The sequence below is a fragment of the Salmo salar genome, chromosome 20, assembly GCF_965601325.2.
Source record: "Salmo salar chromosome 20, fSalSal1, whole genome shotgun sequence".
Lineage (NCBI taxonomy): Eukaryota > Metazoa > Chordata > Actinopteri > Salmoniformes > Salmonidae > Salmo > Salmo salar.
The window spans coordinates 46,857,095-46,877,435 of record NC_138310.1 but is presented as its reverse complement, the minus strand read 5'-3'; the positions used below and the strand labels follow the sequence as shown (position 1 = coordinate 46,877,435).

General features: G+C 45.3%; 1 protein-coding gene across 2 annotated transcripts in view; it reads right to left on the bottom strand.

Annotated features, from left to right (window-relative positions):
* The window catches only part of cbl (Cbl proto-oncogene), a 57,351-nt gene that overhangs the window by 18,128 nt on the left and 18,882 nt on the right, over positions 1–20,341 (bottom strand). For both annotated transcript variants that reach the window (XM_045703474.2, XM_082966463.1), the window contains exons 2-4: positions 18,775–19,022; positions 2,483–2,629; positions 1,759–1,915 (exon numbers count right to left, since the gene is read on the bottom strand). In XM_045703474.2, the coding sequence (XP_045559430.1) occupies positions 1,759–1,915; positions 2,483–2,629; positions 18,775–19,022 (552 nt within the window). The remainder of the gene's footprint in view (positions 1–1,758; positions 1,916–2,482; positions 2,630–18,774; positions 19,023–20,341) is intronic.

Genomic DNA, 20,341 nt, shown 5'->3' with positions numbered 1-20,341 from the left:
GCTGTCGGCAAACACGCCGCGGCTATTTCTAGGGCGCTTCTAAAACCCAAATAAAGAGCCTGTATTCAGCTGTTCAGCATGACTCGCAGCCAGCCAGCCATCTAGGTTGCACTGCATCCAATCCACTCACTATCACATAAGCCAGGGAGCTAGCTACGGCCTAATGAAATAAAGAAACCATCAAATCAAATATTAGTTGTCCCTTAGAAACAACAAAAGAAACAGATGACTAAAAGAGGAACATTTATATAAACCTTCGCTTTTAGGTTTCGGAATTGCCATGTAAGTGGCGTGGGTCATATTCATTAGGCACCAAACAGAAAAAATGTTGACAGAAACAAGGAGCAACTACTTGGACTTGTCCAATAAGAAACACCTCATTTCCATTTTCCGTCGCAAAAACGTTTTACAATATTTCCCGGTGCGTGCCCTAATGAATACAACCCTGTGCTTTGTGCATCATGGAGCTAACTATAATGAGACAATTACTTAGTTGGTTGTTGGTCTTTTAGCATTTAGCAGCAGCATTAAACAAGACGTGTGTGAGCAGCGGGGGGGGGGGGGGGGGGGGGGGTCCCCGGACACAGATTCATCTAAATTGAAACCAGTCCAAGACTAGGCTTAAACTTTATCTTCAATGCAACTAGAATAGAATCTGAAGTGTCAGATTCCGAGGTTCTTTGTGACAGGACGGATATGTTGTGGTACGGTTTGTGCCTCACAGCTGACCAGCAGGCCCAGTAAGCGCTCTCTGTTCTCTGTCCAGTGGCCACTTAACGACTTGATAGAATTAGCCCAAAAAACACCACTCCTCTCCAAGGCACTTCATTTCATCCAGTCTCCTGACTCCCTGTAAAGCAGCGATTCCCAACTGGTGGGTTGCGACCCAGGTTTGAATGGGTTGTGAGTGTTTTTTAAATATATACTCCAGTCTGAATTGAAATGACTAAGACCAGGTAGAAAGTGTGTAGAAATCATAATGAACCTTTACATTTAAATAATTTTACCTCCAAATTACTTTTCTTCAATCATAGTATTTTCAATATAGAATTATTCATTTAGAGTATTGGTTGATTTTATAGTCTCAAACCAGAATATGGGTAAAATTGAATTATTGAAAATCAAAAAGATGGGACTGTTGTTCCCTTGTCATATAATTGGCACATTTGCTATCAATATAGAATAAAACAGTTTTCCAGATTGCATTTTGGCAAAAATAAATAAAATCACGATGCGAATATTGGATCGCAACTTCGACAACCTGGTTCAATATGGGTCCCGAAGCAAAACCAGTTGAGATCCACTGCTGTAAAGTGGGTTCTTTAAGAGTTGGAGCCTGCATTATGCCAACAACAAGGGGCGGCAAGAGGCTTCTATTCAGCCTGGACACACGTGAAGCAGCCACTCAACTCAAAACACTAGCTCCCTGTCTCTCTCTCAGCAGGCAGGCAGGGATGCAGACAACTGCCACCCAATAACACACAGCAGAGAAACACACATGGCCACAATAGTCTTGCTGTGGAAAACTCATGTGTAGTTAGAAAGTGTGGCTATGGTAATGAGCACTGTTAGACCCTTTTCTCAACTTATCACTCAAGAGAAATTGTGTACGTCGTCGCAGTGGTGTGTAGTACAAAGGGGAAGTGTGTGATTGTGTGTGTTTGCGACCATGCATGCGTGTGACCATGCATCCAAGCTCATGTACGCGTGTGTTTGCGTGCGTCCATGTGTGTGTGCGCATGTGAGTGTAGGCCCGACCTGGAAGAGCCTGGTGAAGATGTCAAACTCGAAGACGGAGATGTAGTCGTTGCAGGCGAGGTCGATGGTGGACTTGAGGGCCATGGCTTCCAGGCCCGAGCTGATGGGGTGGAACTCGTGCAGTGCCTGCCGGAACACCTTCCAAGGCACTATAGTCCTGAAAACACATCAGGACAACATGTTAACTATACTATACCCAATTGAGCTGAACAAGCAACGTTGATGCAGTGTATTAAACCTTCCCTGTTATTGCACTTACAATGTCCGGTCCCACTTCTGATTTGACCCTTAATATGGACGTTCCAAACATGTTATTTGCTACAGTGCAATAATAGTGTTTAGGGCAGGGGTCAACAACTACATTAAGCCATGGCTGATTCTCTTCTTTTTATGGACACTTTTTCGTCAGGCCATATGAAATCTTGTGGGTTTAATTTGGCCAGTTCCTTTTCCTGGTTCTGGGTGTTTACGGCAACTGACAAAAATGTGACTAATAAAACAAGGATAGTAAACAAACAAAAAAATCTTCTCAAGTAACTACTTTCTATCTGCTTATCAAGGCTACCTCACATAGCTTGAAAGGTCAAAGCCATTTCTTTCTTCCTGTTTCCATCATGTGGTGCATAAATATATCCAGTCTTACCACGTAGATGTAAATACTTCCACCGTGACTAGCTAGCTTGCAGCAAATGTCTACTTTTGCAGAGAGCAGAGGTGGACTCACTTGTCCCCAAACGATCTTCTCCAGAACTCGGCGGCGTCAGCCTTGGTGATTCTGAAGTTATCCCCCTGGAACAGGCCGTTGGGGAAGATGGCTTTGAGCTCGGCCAGCATGTGACTGAAGATCAGCGACAACTTGGTCAGGTTCCGTCTACAGAAGAGGAACAGAGAGAGAGAGCATTGTACAACTTCATGTTAGATGGTTCCTCACCCTGAAAGCAGTCTTATGGGCCAGGAGAAAACCGATCCGTGGGTTAGTTTTCTTTAAAACAGCCACTACACATATCAGCTAACTTTAACCACCGATAACTAACATGTCATGTTAACATGGCTTTGTAATTTCCACGCCACAGCATAGATAGAGGCCAGGGGCCGAGCTTCATGGTGGAAGCTGAGAGAGAGAGAGTGCCAGGAGGGACCAGACCCCCATCACGCAACACGTGCTAGCCAAGGCCCTGGATGTGCATGCTGGGGTTTGACGGGCAGAAGGGAGGGGTGGTTGGAGGGAAGTGAGGCCACGACATGCCTGGTACATTTTTCTGATTCCAGCCGCCGCCCCTGGGCACATGAGCAGCGAGGTGGGGCAGGCGGGTGAGCGCAGTGGCGGCAGGGGGGAGAAAGTGGAAAAGAAAGCGCGTGATTTACGGGATAGCACAGTGAGGGATTGTGCGAGGCTCTTGGGGCCGGGAAAATTGACATGCACAAGAGAGCGCGAGTGTGGCGGCAGCGTCGTCGCAGCAGCTGCCTCAAACCAGATTCTCCCTCTCCTCTCACTCCACAATGCCAGCACAGAGGAAGGGTGGGGAAGGGAGGGGAGAGAGAGGAGAGGACAGACTTAAGATGAGCTCGAAAAGACAGAGTGAAGATACAGACACCCTGACAAATTGTGTGAGTTGAGTGTGTGTGTGTGAGTGTGAGTGAGCACGCGCGTGCCTGTGGAGGCATTTTTCACACTCAACTGTAAAAACGAGAAGAGAAAGAATCTTTTTTGTGAATGGCTTTCCAGCTAAGCCTTAGAGTGAGTGAGGCATTCTATCTGCCCCGTTTCCCCTCGTCACAACCCTTGCAAAACTCAGCCCGTCTTACTAATCAATTCTCTTATCCCTCCTTTACACTTTCCAGTTTAATAATATATATATATTTTTTAAAGCATCAACCAATGGGCTTAATTTATCTTAACGATTTATTTTCCACTGGAAAAGTATGCCAATTATGAGTGCCCACATTTCTAGAAGGGGAAGTGCTGTGGGCATTACCGCCCCTAGCTAAGAGAGTGGGCTGCGATGGCAAACAGAAAGCGGAAATTGGAGTCACCTTCACACACACACTGTTTCTGTGAGGGTAGTCTCGCATTGCCATACCGCCAAAATCAAGTTTCCGTTCTCGCCTCCCTTAGAGGTCATGGAGAATTTTGTATTGCAAAAATGGTACGAACGGTTTCCCAGCCATCCTCACGCCCTGTTGCATCTACGACACTTATCTAGTAAACACTTTTGGTGTTCTGCCCAAGCAAGGCATTTGATATGCTGCACGGCATCACTGATTTACACCGGGTGTCCACCTAATTTTTTTGCCATGAACATCCCCAGGCTTCCAGTTTTAGGGAAAGGTGGCAAAGTGCCCTCGGTGAAGCACACCTGTGCTCAGCCACTGTGTGTGTGTGTGTGAGAGAGAGACTAGTGTATGTGTGTGTGTCGTCACCATTAAGTGAAACAATGAGTTACTGTCAATCTGAGAGTGATATTGTAGTTTATGAGCTTACAGTGTGCGTGTGCTTCCTTTCCTCATATCTCTGACTAGGGTAGGACTCTTGCTATGTATTTCTTTGTGCGACTGGGCATGGCACCAATGCTACAAGGAGAGGCAAGGGAACCCTAACCCTTAAATGCATCTCATGTATGTTGATTGATACAGAGACCAGCCTAGTGGACAGTGGAGTTGACACACTGCTTAGTCAACACACTCCTATCAGAGGGCAAGGTGGTGCTATTAAAACATTGTTAGAATCCTCTCGGATCCTCACAAGTGCATATTAGCTCCCGAGTGGCGCAGCGGTCTAAGGCACTGCAAGGGGCGTCACTGCAGTCCCTGGTTCGAATCCAGGCTGCATCACATCCGGCCGTGAACGGGAGTCCCATAGGGCGGTGCACAATTGGCCCAGCTTCGTCCGGGTTTGGCCGTCATTGTAAATAAGAATTTGTTCTTAACGGACTTGCCTAGTTAAATAAAATAAAAAAATATAGGCTAGTCCTATACTCCTCTGTCTGTATGTGTCATCTGCTTTAACTCAAAACCAGTGTACACAGACACAAAACAGCAGCACCCAACAAAAGTTAGTTAGAATTTTCAAAAAACTACACCAACTCACAAATACATCCATTTATTATTTATGTCCATTCCTTTTCCGCTGAAAAACCCAAGGACATCATTAGCCGGAGAGAGAGGGAGAGAAAGAGAGTGTTTCTCTAAGTAAATGCAACCTCAGTGAGTGGGCTGCTGGGTGTTTTGCTAACCCCGGCATGGCATTTCTTTCTGCATTCAAAATGGCACACTATTCCCCATATAGTGCACTACTTTCGACCAGCGCCTGTGGGGCGCTGACCAAAAGTAGTGCACTATATAGGGAAAATGGTGCCACTTGGGATGCAGCCCTTTTCTTATTCTGCATGCGCTAGTTAACCCGCAGATACATATGCCCCCTCAATCCAGCGCTGCCTCGACAATTAAGCATAGATCCTCGCCGTTACCGCGGGGATGGGCCAAGCTCTCCCTGGATACGGTGCTGACCTTTGACCTGCAGCTAGTTGCTCTCTTCCCGTTTATGGTTTTCTGAGATAGAAAGCGAGAAAGCTAAAGCCGCGGACCACTTGAAGCCAATTACTGGACGGACGGACGGTCTGGGGGTCTAAATGACAGTGGCTGGGGCACTGCACACATTAGGCCTACATGACATTCGGGGAAGGGGGGGGGGAGATTGACATCTTGCAAGCCTGGTGGTAGGCCTTCTCTCAACGCAATACAATGTAGCCATCAGTCTGTGAACTAGGATCCTCAACACCCAGCGTGCAGCAGCAACAAAAGCACGCCACAATACTCGTATTGACACTTCGACAGAAAAAAAGAAAAGAAACATCGCTGCCAAAAGATGGAAAAACTGGGCTCCCCTTTCATCACAGTCTTCACATTATAACATTGAACTCTCCGGAAGTGGCTTCGCACCAGATCTCTGATAGGAAACAGCAGTGACAGCAGACTTACGCATCCACCCTGATAAAGACTCAGAAAGACACAAGTCACTGCCTAACCCCTGAAAAATGTTCACTCAAAGTGCTATTAAGTGCTAACAGTGTTAGAGAAATCAAGCAATGCCTAATCTTACTATTTCCTGTCTGAATACCCTTTACCACACGTCCATAGCCTATTTGCTGTGTCACCAGGCCAAATAGGAAACTGTTAATAGCCTAATGTTCCTCATCATCTAGTGTGAGGACTAGATTATCTGTATTATTTTGAAACTGACAGCAGAACGCCATAAATAAACATGATGCAGTGTTGCCTCTGTGTGCGTGTTTGTGTTTGTGTTCGCGTGCATATATGTGTCCGTGCCTGTGTGTGTGTGTGTGTGTGTGTGTGTGTGTGTGTGTGTGTGTGTGTGTGTGTGTGTGTGCACGCCTGTGTCTTTCTCTTATCTAATGATGCGAGTATGTGTTCAGTCTTCGGTCTGTTGCGTGTAGAATATCCTAGCCGCAAGACACTGTAAGCAAAGAAATTGTGAGATACAGCTTTTGATCGCTGATAGATAGGCCTAGTGCACAGTTCTGACTCTGTCTGCCTGGTGGCCGACCTTCCTATACTGTGCCCCTTCCCCTCTCTCTCCATCCCTCGCTAGCTTGCTATGAAAGTTGCGAATGTTCTTGGAAGTACGGCAAATTAACAGTTTCCTCCGTTCCAAAAACACTGAATCTTAGGACTCGATTCCTAGCAGAATCAAATTTTGACACTCAGAAATGAGAGTCGACACCGGGCAAGAAGTCGAGGAATCGACTGTTTTGGATAGACTCCATCCTTACGTCATCATTGTTAACAGCTGGAAAATTGGCAGAGAACGGAAAGCGACAGAAGCGAAGTCCTGTACGTAAGGCTGTCCCCAAATAAAAATCAATATTGGTTGACCTAGATTTGTCTGTTCCAATGGATTGGTCGAAATTTTTAAACGTGTATTTTTCCCTATTTTGACACACCCTATGTGTTTTAATAAAATCAACTATATGTAGGCTACTGAGCTTGTCTGATGCTTTAAGCACACTGTGTTTAAATAATTAAGACACACAAATGACACGAGGGTGCCAGAGATCAAGAAAGCCTAAGCAGAAGAAAACAAATCTGTTCCCGACACTCTTCCTCCTACTGATGCTGGCCTTTGTAGATTCTGCTGTTACGCTCCTAATCAAATTACATTTACATTACATTTAAGTCATTTAGCAGACGCTCTTATCCAGAGCGACTTACAAATTGGTGCATTCACCTTATGATATCCAGTGGAACAACCACTTTACAATAGTGCACCTAAATCTTTTATGGGGGGGGTTAGAAGGATTACTTTATCCTATCCTAGGTATTCCTTAAAGAGGTGGGGTTTCAGGTGTCTCCGGAAGATGGTGATTGACTCCGCTGTCCTGGCGTCGTGAGGGAGCTTGTTCCACCATTGGGGTGCCAGAGAAGCGAACAGTTTTGACTGGGCTGAGCGGGAACTGTGCTTCCTCAGAGGTAGGGGGGCCAGCAGGCCAGATGTGGATGAACGCAGTGCCCTTGTTTGGGTGTAGGGCCTGATCAGAGCCTGAAGGTATGGAGGTGCCGTTCCCTTCACAGCTCCGTAGGCAATCACCATGGTCTTGTAGCGGATGCGAGCTTCAACTGGAAGCCAGTGGAGAGAGCGGAGGAGCGGGGTGACGTGAGAGAACTTGGGAAGGTTGAACACCAGACGGGCTGCGGCGTTCTGGATGAGTTGTAGGGGTTTAATGGCACAGGCAAGGAGCCCAGCCAACAGCGAGTTGCAGTAATCCAGACGGGAGATGACAAGTGCCTGGATTAGGACCTGCGCCGCTTCCTGTGTGAGGCAGGGTCGTACTCTGCGAATGTTGTAGAGCATGAACCTACAGGATCGGGTCACCGCCTTGATGTTAGTGGAGAACGACAGGGTGTTGTCCAGGATCACGCCAAGGTTCTTAGCACTCTGGGAGGAGGACACAAGGGAGTTCTCAACCGTGATGGCGAGATCATGGAACGGGCAGTCCTTCCCCGGGAGGAAGAGCAGCTCCGTCTTGCCGAGGTTCAGCTTGAGGTGGTGATCCGTCATCCACACTGATATGTCTGACAGACATGCAGAGATGCGATTCGCCGCCTGGTTATCAGAAGGGGGAAAGGAGAAGATTAATTGTGTGTCGTCTGCATAGCAATGATAGGAGAGACCATGTGAGGATATGACAGAGCCAAGTGACTTGGTGTATAGCGAGAATAGGAGAGGGCCTAGAACAGAGCCCTGGGGGACACCAGTGATGAGAGCGCATGGTGCGGAGACAGATTCTCGCCACGCCACCTGGTAGGAGCGACCTGTCAGGTAGGACGCAATCCAAGCGTGGGCCGCGCCGGAGATGCCCAACCCGGAGAGGTCAAATGTTATTTGTCACATGCGCTGAATACAAGAGGTAGAGTGAAATGCTTACAAACCCTTAACCAAAAATGCAGTAAAAAAGGTTTAAACAAAGTATTTTACTAAAATAACCGTAGGTAAAACATTTAAATCTAATTAAAAAGAGCAACAATAAAATAACAGTAACGAGGCTATATACGGGGGTACCAATACAGAGTCAATGTGCGAGGGCACAGGTTAGTTGAGGTAATATGTACATGTAAGTAAAGTGACTATGCATAGATAATAAACAGAGTAGCAGCAGCAGCAGCAGCAGCAGCATAAAATAATGGGGGTGAAGGAGGTCAATGCAAATAGTCGAGGTATCCATTTGATTAGCTGTTCAGGAGTCTTATGGCTTGCGGGTAGAAGTTGTTAAGACTTGGTGCTCTGGTACAGCTTGCCGTGCTGTAGCAGAGAGAACAGTCTTTTACTAAGGTGGCTGGAGTCTTTGACCATTTTTAGGGCTTTCCTCTGACACAGCCTGGTATATAGGTCCTGGATGGCAGGAAGCTTGGCTCCAGTGATGTACTGGGCCGTACGCACTACCCTCTGGAGTCCAAGCAGTTGCCATACCAGGTGGTGATGCAACCAGCCAGGATGCTCTCGATGGTGCAGCTGTAGAACTTTTTGAGGCTCTGAGGACCCATGCCAAATCTTTTCAGTCTCCTGAGGGGGAATAGGCTTTGTCGTGCCCTCTTCACAACTGTCTTGGTGTGTTTGGACCATGATAGTTTGTTGGTGATGTGGACACCAAGGAACTTGAAGCGCTCAACCTGCTCCACTACAGCCCTGTCGATGAGAATGGGAGCGTGCTTGGCCCTCCTTTTCCTGTAGTCCACGATTATCTCCTTTGTCTTGATCACGTTAAGGGAGAGGTTGTTATCCTGGCACCACACTGCCAAGTCTCTGACCTCCTCCCTATAGGCTGTCTCATCATTGTGTCGTCGGCAAAGTTAATGATGTTGATGGAGTGGTGCTTTGCCATGCAGTCATGGTTGAACAAGGAGTACAGGAGGGGGCTGAGCACGCACCCGAGGGGCCCCCGTGTTGAGGTCCAGCGTGGCAGATGTGTTGTTACCGACTCTTACCACCTGGGGGTGACCCGTCAGGAAGTCCAGGATCCAGTTGCAGAAAGAGGTGTTTAGTCCCAGCGTCCTTAGTGATGGGCTTTGAGAGCACTATGGTGTTGAACGCTGAGCTGTAGTCAATGAATAGCATTCTCACGTAGGTGTTCCTTTTGTCCAGGTGGGAAAGGGTAGTGTGGAGTGCAACAGAGATTGCATAATTCCCGTGTGGCTCAGTTGGTAGAGCATGGTGTTTGCAACGCCAGGGTTGTGGGTTCGATTCCCACGGGGGACCAGTACGGAGAAAGAAAATGTATGCATTCACTATTGTAAGTCGCTCTGGATAAGAGCGTCTGCTAAATGACTAAAATGTAAAATGTAAAAAAATAATTTGTGGATCTGTTGGGGTGGTATGCAAATTGGAGTGGGTTTCTGGTATAATGGTGTTGATGTGAGCCATGACCAGCATTTCAAAGCACTTCATAGCTACAAACGTGAATGCTACGGGTCGGTAGTCATTTAGGCAGGTTGCCTTCGTGTTCTTGGGCACAGGGACGATGGTGGTCTCTTGAAACATGTTGGTATTACAGACTCAGTCAGGGACAGGTTGAAAATGTCAGTGAAGACACTTGCCAGTTGGTCAGCGCAAGCTTGGGGTACAGATCCTGGTAATCTGTCTGGCCCTGCAGCCTTGTGAATGTTGACCTGTTTAAAGGTGTGATCACACAGTCGTCCATAACAGCTGGTGCTCTCATGCACGCCTCAGTGTTGCTTGCCTCGATGCCCGCATAGAAGTAATTTAGCTGTCTGGTAGGCTCGTGTCACCGGGCACCTCGCAGCTGTGCTTCCCTTTGTTGTCCGTAATAGTTTGAATGCCCTGCCACATCCGATGAATGCCAGAGCCGGTGTAGCAGGATTCAATCTTAGTCCTGTATTGACGATTTGCCTGTTTGATGGTTCGTCGGAAGCCATAGCAGGATTTCTTATAAGCATCCGGGTTAGAGTCCCGCTCCTTGAAAGCAGCATCTCTACCCTTTAGCTCAGTGTGGATGTTGCCTGTAATGCATGGCTTCTGGATGGGGATGTAAGTACAGTCACTGTGGGGACGACGTCATCGATGCACTTATTGATGAAGTCAGTGACTGATGTGGTGTACTCCTCAATGCCATCGGAAGAATCCCGGAACATATTCCAGTCTCTGCTAGCAAAACAGTCCTGTAGTTTAGCATCTGCGTCGTCTGACCATTTTGGTATTGAGCAAGTCACTGGTAGTTTTTGCTTGTAAGCAGGAATCAGGAGGATAGAATTATGGTCAGATTTGCCAAATGGAGGGCGAGGGAGAGCTTTGTGCACGTCTCTGTGTGTGGAGTAAAGGTGGTCTAGAGTTTTTTTCCCCTCTTGTTGCACATGCTGGTAGAAATTAGGTAAAACTGATTTAAGTTTCTCTGCATTAAAGTCTCTGGCCACTAGGAGTGCCGACTCTGGATGAGCATTTTCTTGCTTGCATATGGCCTTATACAGCTCGTTGAGTGCGGTCTTAGTGCCAGCATGGGTTTGTGTTGGTAAATAGACAGCTACGAAAAATATAGATGAAATCTCTAGGTAAATTTAGTGTGGTCTACAGCTTATCGTGAGATACTCTACCACAGGCGAGCGAAACCTCAAGACTTCCTTGATACAAATAGGCACAGACCCCTTGTCTTACCAGAAGCAGCTGTTCCATCTTGGTCTGGAGGGCTTTATTGCAAAAGGGCTTTATTGCAGACAGAAATACGCCTCAACACCTCCTCAGACAATCCCGCAGGTGAGAAATGAACATTAAATTATTTGGCAACAGCTGTGGTGGACATTCTTGCAGTAAGCATGCCAATTGCACGCTCACTTGGGCCATCTGTGGTATTGTGTTGTGTGACAAAACAGCCCATTTTAGAGTAGCCTTTTATTGTCCCCAGCACAAGGTGCACCTGTGTAATGATAATGCTGTTTAATCAACTTCTTGACATGCCATACCTGTCAGATGAATTGATTATCTTGGCAAAGGAGAAATGGTCACTAACAGGGATGTAAACAAATGTATTGTCAATATTTGAGAGAAATAAGCTTTTTGTGCAAATGGAACATTTCTGGGATCTTTTATTTCAGCTCATGAAACATGGGACCAACACCTTACATATTGCATTTATATATTTTTCAGTATAATAAAGTCTTCGAATCTCAAAATAAATGATCATGTGGTTAATCGAAATGTAAAAAAATAACTTCTATAACCATTGCCAACTATGTAAAAATAGCATATATAAAGCCAACAAATAAATACATTGCAGCCTGCAGGTAGAAAATATCCTGATAAAAATAAATATTCTATAAATCACATTGGCTAGGCATGGCCTGTCTGCAAAGAACTTGAAATATTGTATGAACTATTAACTTGGGTCTGACCTAGCTAGTGTAGCTCCAGCAAATTTGCAACATTGTATATTCTGGACAGACTGCGCAAGGGATAAGAAGCAATTAGGTAGGCCTGAGGTAGAGTATCTCATGATAAGCTGTAGACCGTAATCAGGTAGTCCTATTTATGACATTTCCACCATTTTTTACCCACGCTGAGTGGTTATCGAAAGAGAGATGGATTTTATTTTTATTTTTTGAATAGGCTACATTGAGGGGCTATTCTCAATGGATGTAAAAACAGACTTTGTTCACTTGCTGTTTGAGGTAAAGTAAAAATTACTTTGAGAAGTTCCACAGTGGTGGTAAGTTAAGACAATCAGAAATACTATCAGATGCCCAAATGGGCACATTTATAGGCCTACATTTGCACACAGGCCAGGCAGGCATACTACTATGTATAATCTGGTGCGCGTCTTTACTCAACATTGACAGGATCGCTTCAAACAAACGACAATGACAACTATTTATATAGTATGTATAAGCTGGAAGCAGAAGCGTTGTTGTTCAGTAGTTTACTCCAATTACGGGAGGGGGTGGTAGGGTTAGAAAGTAAAAGGAAAATATATATTTTTTAAAGTGTGTATTTATATATATATATATATATATATATATATATATATATATATATATATACAATTTTTTTTATGGGGGATTGGAAGTGATACAGACAATTAAATTGATGGAAGCTACAATCTACCCCTATATATATATGTGTCGATGAATAAATGAACAACTCCTAAATGGAATGAAATTAACAAAAACTAGTGTAGCCTAGGTTGTGCGGTCTGCAAACGTGTCCACTCAGAAAATGAAAACAGTAAAAGACTAATCAAAATACACTGCTAAAAAAAATAAAGGGAACACTTAAACAACACAATGTAACTCCAAGTCAATCACACTTCTGTGAAATCAAACTGTCCACTTAGGAAGCAACACTGATTGACAATAAATTTCACATGCTGTTGTGCAAATGGAATAGACAACAGGTGGAAATTATAGGCAATTAGCAAGACACCCCCAATAAAGGAGTGGTTCTGCAGGTGGAGACCACAGACCACTTCTCAGTTCCTATGCTTCCTGGCTGATGTTTTGGTCACTTTTGAATGCTGGCGGTGCTTTCACTCTAGTGGTAGCATGAGACGGAGTCTACAACCCACACAAGTGGCTCAGGTAGTGCAGCTCATCCAGGATGGCACATCAATGCGAGCTGTGGCAAGAAGGTTTGCTGTGTCCGTCAGCGTAGTGTCCAGAGCATGGAGGCGCTACCAGGAGACAGGCCAATACATCAGGAGACGTGGAGGAGGCAGTAGGAGGGCAACAACCCAGCAGCAGGACCACTACCTCCGCCTTTGTGCAAGGAGGAGCAGGAGGAGCACTGCCAGAGCCCTGCAAAATGACCTCCAGCAGGCCACAAATGTGCATGTGTCTGCTCAAACGGTCAGAAACAGACTCCATGAGGGTGGTATGAGGGCCCGACGTCCACAGGTGGGGCTTGTGCTTACAGCCCAACACCGTGCAGGACGTTTGGCATTTGCCAGAGAACACCAAGATTGGCAAATTCGCCACTGGTGCCCTGTGCTCTTCACAGATGAAAGCAGGTTCACACTGAGCACGTGACAGACGTGACAGAGTCTGGAGACGCCGTGGAGAACGTTCTGCTGCTTGCAACATCCTCCAGCATGACCGGTTTGGCGGTGGGTCAGTCATGGTGTGGGGTGGCATTTCTTTGGGGGGCCGCACAGCCCTCCGTGTGCTCGCCAGAGGTAGCCTGACTGCCATTAGGTACCGAGATGAGATCCTCAGACCCCTTGTGAGACCATATGCTGGTGCGGTTGGCCCTGGGTTCCTCCTAATGCAAGACAATGCTAGACCTCATGTGGCTGGAGTGTGTCAGCAGTTCCTGCAAGAGGAAGGCATTGATGCTATGGACTGGCCCGCCCGTTCCTCAGACCTGAATCCAATTGAGCACATCTGGGACATCATGTCTCGCTCCATCCACCAACGCCACGTTGCACCATAGACTGTCCAGGAGTTGGCGGATGCTTTAGTCCAGGTCTGGGAGGAGATCCTTCAGGAGACCATTCGCCACCTCATCAGGAGCATGCCCAGGCGTTGTAGGGAGGTCATACAGGCACGTGGAGGCCACACACACTACTGGGCCTCGTTTTGACTTGTTTTAAGGACATTACATCAAAGTTGGATCAGCCTGTAGTGTGGTTTTCCACTTTCATTTTGAGTGTGACTCCAAATCCAGACCTCCATGGGTTGATAAATTGGATTTCCATTGATTATTTTTGTGTGATTCAGTTGTCAGCACATTCAACTATGTAAAGAAAAAAGTATTTAATAAGATTATTTTTTACATTCAGATCTAGGATGTGTTGTTTAAGTGTTCCCTTTATTTTTTTGAGCAGTATATATTTAATGCATTAACAGAAATTAATTAATGTATATCCACCAAACAATCGACCAGTCGACTAAATGGGGTCAGCTCTCCCTGTACGGCAATACTTTAATAAGTTAAATGAGGAGGATATGCAAACTTTGCAAGGTGGAATTGAGGTACAGGTGCAATGCTTAACGATCTGAAAGGGACTCAGACCCAAACCATTGCTGGAAGCAGCACAGCTGTATTGTGAATTCACATGGAATTTTAAGATTTTTTCTTACTGAAAAAATAAATAAATGGCTGTTTAAACGTTAAATGTTTTCCATTTGTCACACCACTAGTCAGAAACCAACCACAAATCGTCTGTCTGATCTTACAGAACCCATCAAGAAATAGCCTAAAATTTCAGACAGAACAGTTATATAAAAGTATGAATGGTGTACGAATGAATGAATGAATGAGGTGGCAAAGAATATGTACAATTCAGCAGCCTAAAACACAGATAAGCAGACAATGAGTGACGCTACAGTATGCATTATGCAAATGTAGGCTAGATCACATTCTCTGCATGCACCCCAAAAATGTCAACATCCTTTTTGCATGATATTGTTATCCGACAGTGCATTTCCCTATTGCTAGAACTGATCCGTTCACAGACCTTTGCCAGCAGATAAGATGGGAGAGATAGTCAAAGCCAATAGCCTGCTCCTGAGAGGGAAACTATTGTTTTACCAGCAGGCTGTCTGCCTGTCTAGTCAGGCACATTTATAGAAAATGGGAAGTCATACTTTATCTTAGGCCAGAGCTTTGAGGGACAAATTTAGCAACTGGCACAAGTGCCCTTTGCAAATACAGTGACGTCATGGTACTAACGCTAAACTTGGCATGATACCACAGAGTTCCGGCAGCATAGATAAGAGGCAGAGAAGCCCCTTTAGATAGCAACTACATACTGTAATGACCACCGTTTGGTCACCATTCTCAAAACTATCAAAATAAACCATTTGCAATCATTTCTTTGTCTTATTTAGAGAAGAGATTGAATGTGTCAAGAGTAAGGTGGTATTAGAAGAGATGGATACGGAGAGGGGGGGTTGTGTGAGCCACCGAGGCACTTTCAGGGACGTGCAGACTGGCTTGAGACTGCCAGGTGCAAGAAGATATGAGAAGCTAGCTCTTCCCCTGTCTGCAGAGAGAAAGGATGGTATAGAGACAGTGGGTGTCTGCAGTAGTGAGGAAGAAGAAGTAGGAGGCCCAGGGCCAACCATGCAGATCCTTCTTGCAACGTCGCTGGGGTCCCACCATCTGCAGTACCCTCAGCTGTAGCCAGCGGAGGCTGCAACAGGCTGCAGGAGGCTGTAACGAGGATGCATGAATGTAGAGGGAGTGTCCCTTCCTCTTATGTTGATCTGAACACGTTCAAATCCAACAAGGCCAGGATCATGGGCATGCGGTGGAGTGAAAGAAGGATGAGAGAGCCAGCCTGTTGTTCTGGTTTCCTGCCCCGTGGATATGAAAACGGCGTTAGGAGTTAAAATGACAGCCTTGCCTCGCGCCTCGGACTACAGACTCGGGACTACTCTCCTCTTGGCAGCATCCCAAACGGCACTCCATTCCCTACATAGTGCAATACTTTTGACTAAAGCCGCATAGGCCCTGGTTAAAAGTAGTGCACTATATAGGGAATAGGATGCCATATCAAATAGCAAAGCTCAGGGAGGTCAGAACAATATTTGGATATAGGAAGTGCCTATTTTCTGTCCACATTGACTCCACAGTTTGTGACTGTGTGTCACTGTTAATCATTAGGTCCCTTCTCGCAGACACCACCTCGCCCCCTCACACAGCAGCGTTGCAGCTAGACTCCCATGTCAGACCACCGCCGCACAAAAAGCGGAACTCAAATTAGCAAAAGGCTGGGCTTTCAGTCTACCGCGGTTGTGGTAATCAACCAGCAATACAGTCAGAACACTGAATGCAAAGTCCACACTCCTAAGAATTAAAAAAAAAAATTATAATAATAATTTAACCTTTATTTAACTAGGCAAGTCAGTTAAGAACAAAATATTATTTACAATGACAGCCTACCCGGCCAATCCCGGACGGGGTCGAACCAGGGTCTGTAGTGATGCCTCTAGCACTGAGATGCAGTGCCTTAGACCGCTGCGCCACTCGGGAGCCTATGGGGGCTGTGAGTCTGTATGTCTGTGTACAAGAGAAGCAAAAAACGATTTGTACTGCTCAAATCTAAATATGGAGGGCCGGACGCCAAAATGAAAATAAATAGAAGAGTAAATTTAACGGGGGTAATATTGTGGCGAAATCTAGCATCTCAGCACCACATCCACCCACTCTATCGCTCGTCGTACTGCAATGGTCTGAGAAGAAACGACCATGTAATTATCATACATCATTCATAACTCCCATCCATCATTTTTCACTAAATGGTGCTCAATCTTTAACAACCAGAGGTAAGGGAATAAGCTAACATTATGTCGATACAGGAAACTATTTCAGTCGAGTCTGAAGCTAACAGTGGATAAAATTGTTTTAACCATCTCCATCCTATCCAGAAGGAAAGAGAGCGGTAAGTCGGGCTCTATAGTGCGACCATTTTAAAATCGCATACGCCCCTAAATATTTAACCGCGCGACATGGACTTTTAATTTAGGAGCTTTAGCACCTGAAATATTTTTCATTGTGCTCCTAAATTTGTGTGTCCGCCTGCATTTTTCAACTTAGGCAAACACGTGCTCCTTGTAAAAAAGGTAAGGTAGAGCTGGGAGGAGTGTTACTCAGCTAAAGCCATTTTCTAATGGTAACACTCTACCGGGCAATAGCCTACTCATTTGAGCCCTTCCCTAGGCACAATAGCGCTCTTTGTCTCTGATCCCTGCGTGGGGGAGCTTCATCGGTTATTACCAGCTCCGGCTTTAGAACCCACTCCCTCTGTAACGAAGTGATGAAATTGTATTTCACAAAGGAGTGGTTAAGACAGTTCAAAATGGGCCCATTGCTTAATGCTAATTCAATTAGGGGGAAGACAGAAGAGGAATGAACTTGTGAGCGGAGCCTCCGCTCCCTTAGTTTCAGCACAAGGAGACTCATTGTCCGAGAAAACAGAAGCCGTGCAAAAACTACAGGCAGACAAGAGTCATCGCTACTCTGATTCATTGCATTAAAAGGAGGAAATTAACCACCGTTTTCATAAAAAGTTTAAAAAATAAAAGTAAATAGAAAGGCTAGTGTTTTGAGTAGATTGAAGATTGACTGAGCTCAGGGGTCTAATTTGTGTATCAGTTTATGGACAAAATATATGCTATTGATACTTGACTCAAGCCATCATAATCATGCTCCCCCTGCGTGTAACCGATTGGGCTGGGAGAGGCCAGCAATAAGATAGATATGTGCTAATCAAGCTTAGCCTATCGTCCTATTTAACTGTATAACCTGGGGCCGTAGTTATCAAGCATCTCAGAGTAGGAATTATACGCGGTGCCGTTGGCAAAGTTGAATGACAGCCTGTAACAGCCCATTTCCCTCCCAGATTTAGGCCAAATCCTGCATTTCTGACGGGATTTATAAACGGTGGTGAAAATGTTTCAACTTTGCTAATGGCTTCGCATACAATTCCTTCTCTGAGATGCTTGATTACTCTGGCCCCTGACCTACAAATCATAAAGGGAATGCATGGACAGCAAGGGCTGTGGCAAAACATGAGCTCAGTCATCTAAAAAGATGTTATAATACATTTTGTTTAACAATTTCATATATAAAAAAAAAAGGTGTTAGTTAAATTGATTCAATTTAAGGCCTAGTGGCAAACAATAATGCAGGCACTAGGGATGGGGGTGTGAGATGTAGTCATTGTTTGTGTGTATCCGTAAGTTGTTTGTATGTATACCCTTGCATATAGAGTGACTTTTGTTGTTGTTGATGTTATTACCAAAATAAAACGTGTTAGACTACATTTTGCAGTTTCTTTAGCTCCTTATAACCTGCAAGTTTGGGGGCTACTGCCGACAAAGGCTGTGAACAGAGACAGAGTCACAGGCAAGTAGACCAGCGTCATCCTGACCACAAACGTTCACTTGTGCAAACCACAGCACCCTTCTCTTTGGCTGTTACTCAGCACAAGCCTAAATTGCTCCATTTTAAGATAGGTGAAGAAACGTACCCACTGATGAGATCGAAACCCTACACGCTATGACTGGGAAGGGTTCAACAAAAAGTACCCCCCACTTCACTTCAGACATAGTCTGAAAAGGCTCTGAATTTGTTTCTCCTACTATTGTGCCATCCCAAACCGTACTGGATCAGATACTTGCTTTTCACCATGTTCCTTCAATTACGGTTCCTGGACCTATGGTGGATGTGTAACCAAGGCCGGTACCGTACAGCTCGGCTTAGCTCTGGGCTCATGAAAGGGATAATATTCTGGTAGTGAATGAACTGAGTATCACCCAACACAGGTCAGGGTGCAGACCTACCTCACAAGAGAATTTCAGGAGGAGGATGACGAAACCCAATTCTCGCTCGATGTACAAAAACAGAGGCCCTTCTCTTGATGTCTCATAAAAATCAGGATACGGCAATTTTGAGATCGAGAAAAGTACCTAGGTATTACAGGAAAAGTAACTATATATCGTCAACAACAAGATCCATTTCCCCCTCAATCTCCAAAAAAGTAATCCTCTCACCTGGGCTGTGAGTTCTCCTCGTACATGCGCTCCTTCCCCTCCTTGAAAAGGCTGATGGTCTGCTTGGTCTTCTTGGTCAGGTTCTCCATGAAGACGCGGAAATACTCGTTGTCGCCGAGCGTCTCCATCTTGCCCTCGTAGCGGGATAAGATGGTGCGGAGGTGCTGGTAGGTGTCTGGCAGCAGGTCCAGGATGTAAGGTGGGCTGTTCTTCAGTGCCAGCTTGGGGTTCTGGCACAGTCTCACCACCTGGATGGAGGGAGAGAATAGGACACATTAGGGGAGATGATGAATCAGCTTACTGAGACAAATAAGAAGCCAGCAACCGTGGAGGAAGAGAGTAAGTAGCACGCTAATGCATACCCAGGGTTGGGATCCATTCTGTTTTAATACAATTCAGGAAGTGAATAAAAATGCTAGTTCTTGAATTGAAAGTTGCACATTGGTTTCCTATAAAGAGCTTTTCAATTCAGGAAGTGAATTGACCACAACCCTGACAAGTACCCTAACATTAACTGAACTAACTTCAAGAGCGTACCGTGTTTAAACTAGCAGAAGCAGAACTTCTGCACATAAAATGGTCAGTGAAAAGGGACCATGAATATCACTAATGAAACTACCACTGAACGCCATTTGACAAATACATGGGTATTATGATAGCGTGATGACGTGGATTATATTTATCACACCACTTTTCGCGTGAATGTAAAATACTCCAGCTCTATCTGACAAATAATAATTTGTGCAGCAGTGTGTTGCCAGAGCATCAAGGCAAGTAAGGACTAAGTACTAAAGGGAAGAGAGAAAAAAAAGAGAGAGGTGGGAGATCTAGTAAAAGTGCATGGGAGAGCGAGTGAAAGATCAGTGCTGAGATCGTGACATTCAGGGTTTGCTAAGTGAGTCTATTTTAAAGCCTTCAACACAGTGAAGAAAATGAAATACACTCATCTCAGGCTTACAGCTTCCTGTTGGTCTGGTAAGACACACACACATACACGAGTGAAGACCTATGTTTTCTTATGAATCATCATGTTATGGCTTGCACAGTGCATTTGGAAAGTATTCAGACCCCTTGACTTTTTCCACATTTTGTTACGTTACAGCCTTATTCTAAAATTGATTAAATTGTTTTCATAAATCTACACACAATACCCCATAATGACAAAGCAAAAACAGGTTTGAAGAAATGTTTGCAAATGTATTAAAAAACTGAAATATCACATTTACATAAGTATTCAGACCCTTTATTCAGTACTATATGTTGAAGTGCCTTCGGAAGCGATTACAGCCTCGAGTCTATTTGGGTATAGAAGGTGAACTTTCACCCCAGTCTGAGGTGCTGAGCGCTCTGGAGCAGGTTTTCATCAAGGATCTCTCCATACCTTGCTCATTCATCTTTCCCTCGATCCTGACTATGCTCCCAGTCCCTGCCGCTGAAAAACATCCCCACAGCATGACGATGCAACCACCATGCTTCACTGTAGGGATGGTATTGGCCAGGTGATGAGCAGTACCTGGCTTCCTCCAGGCTTGGCATTCAGGCCAAAGAGTTCAATCTTGGTTTCATT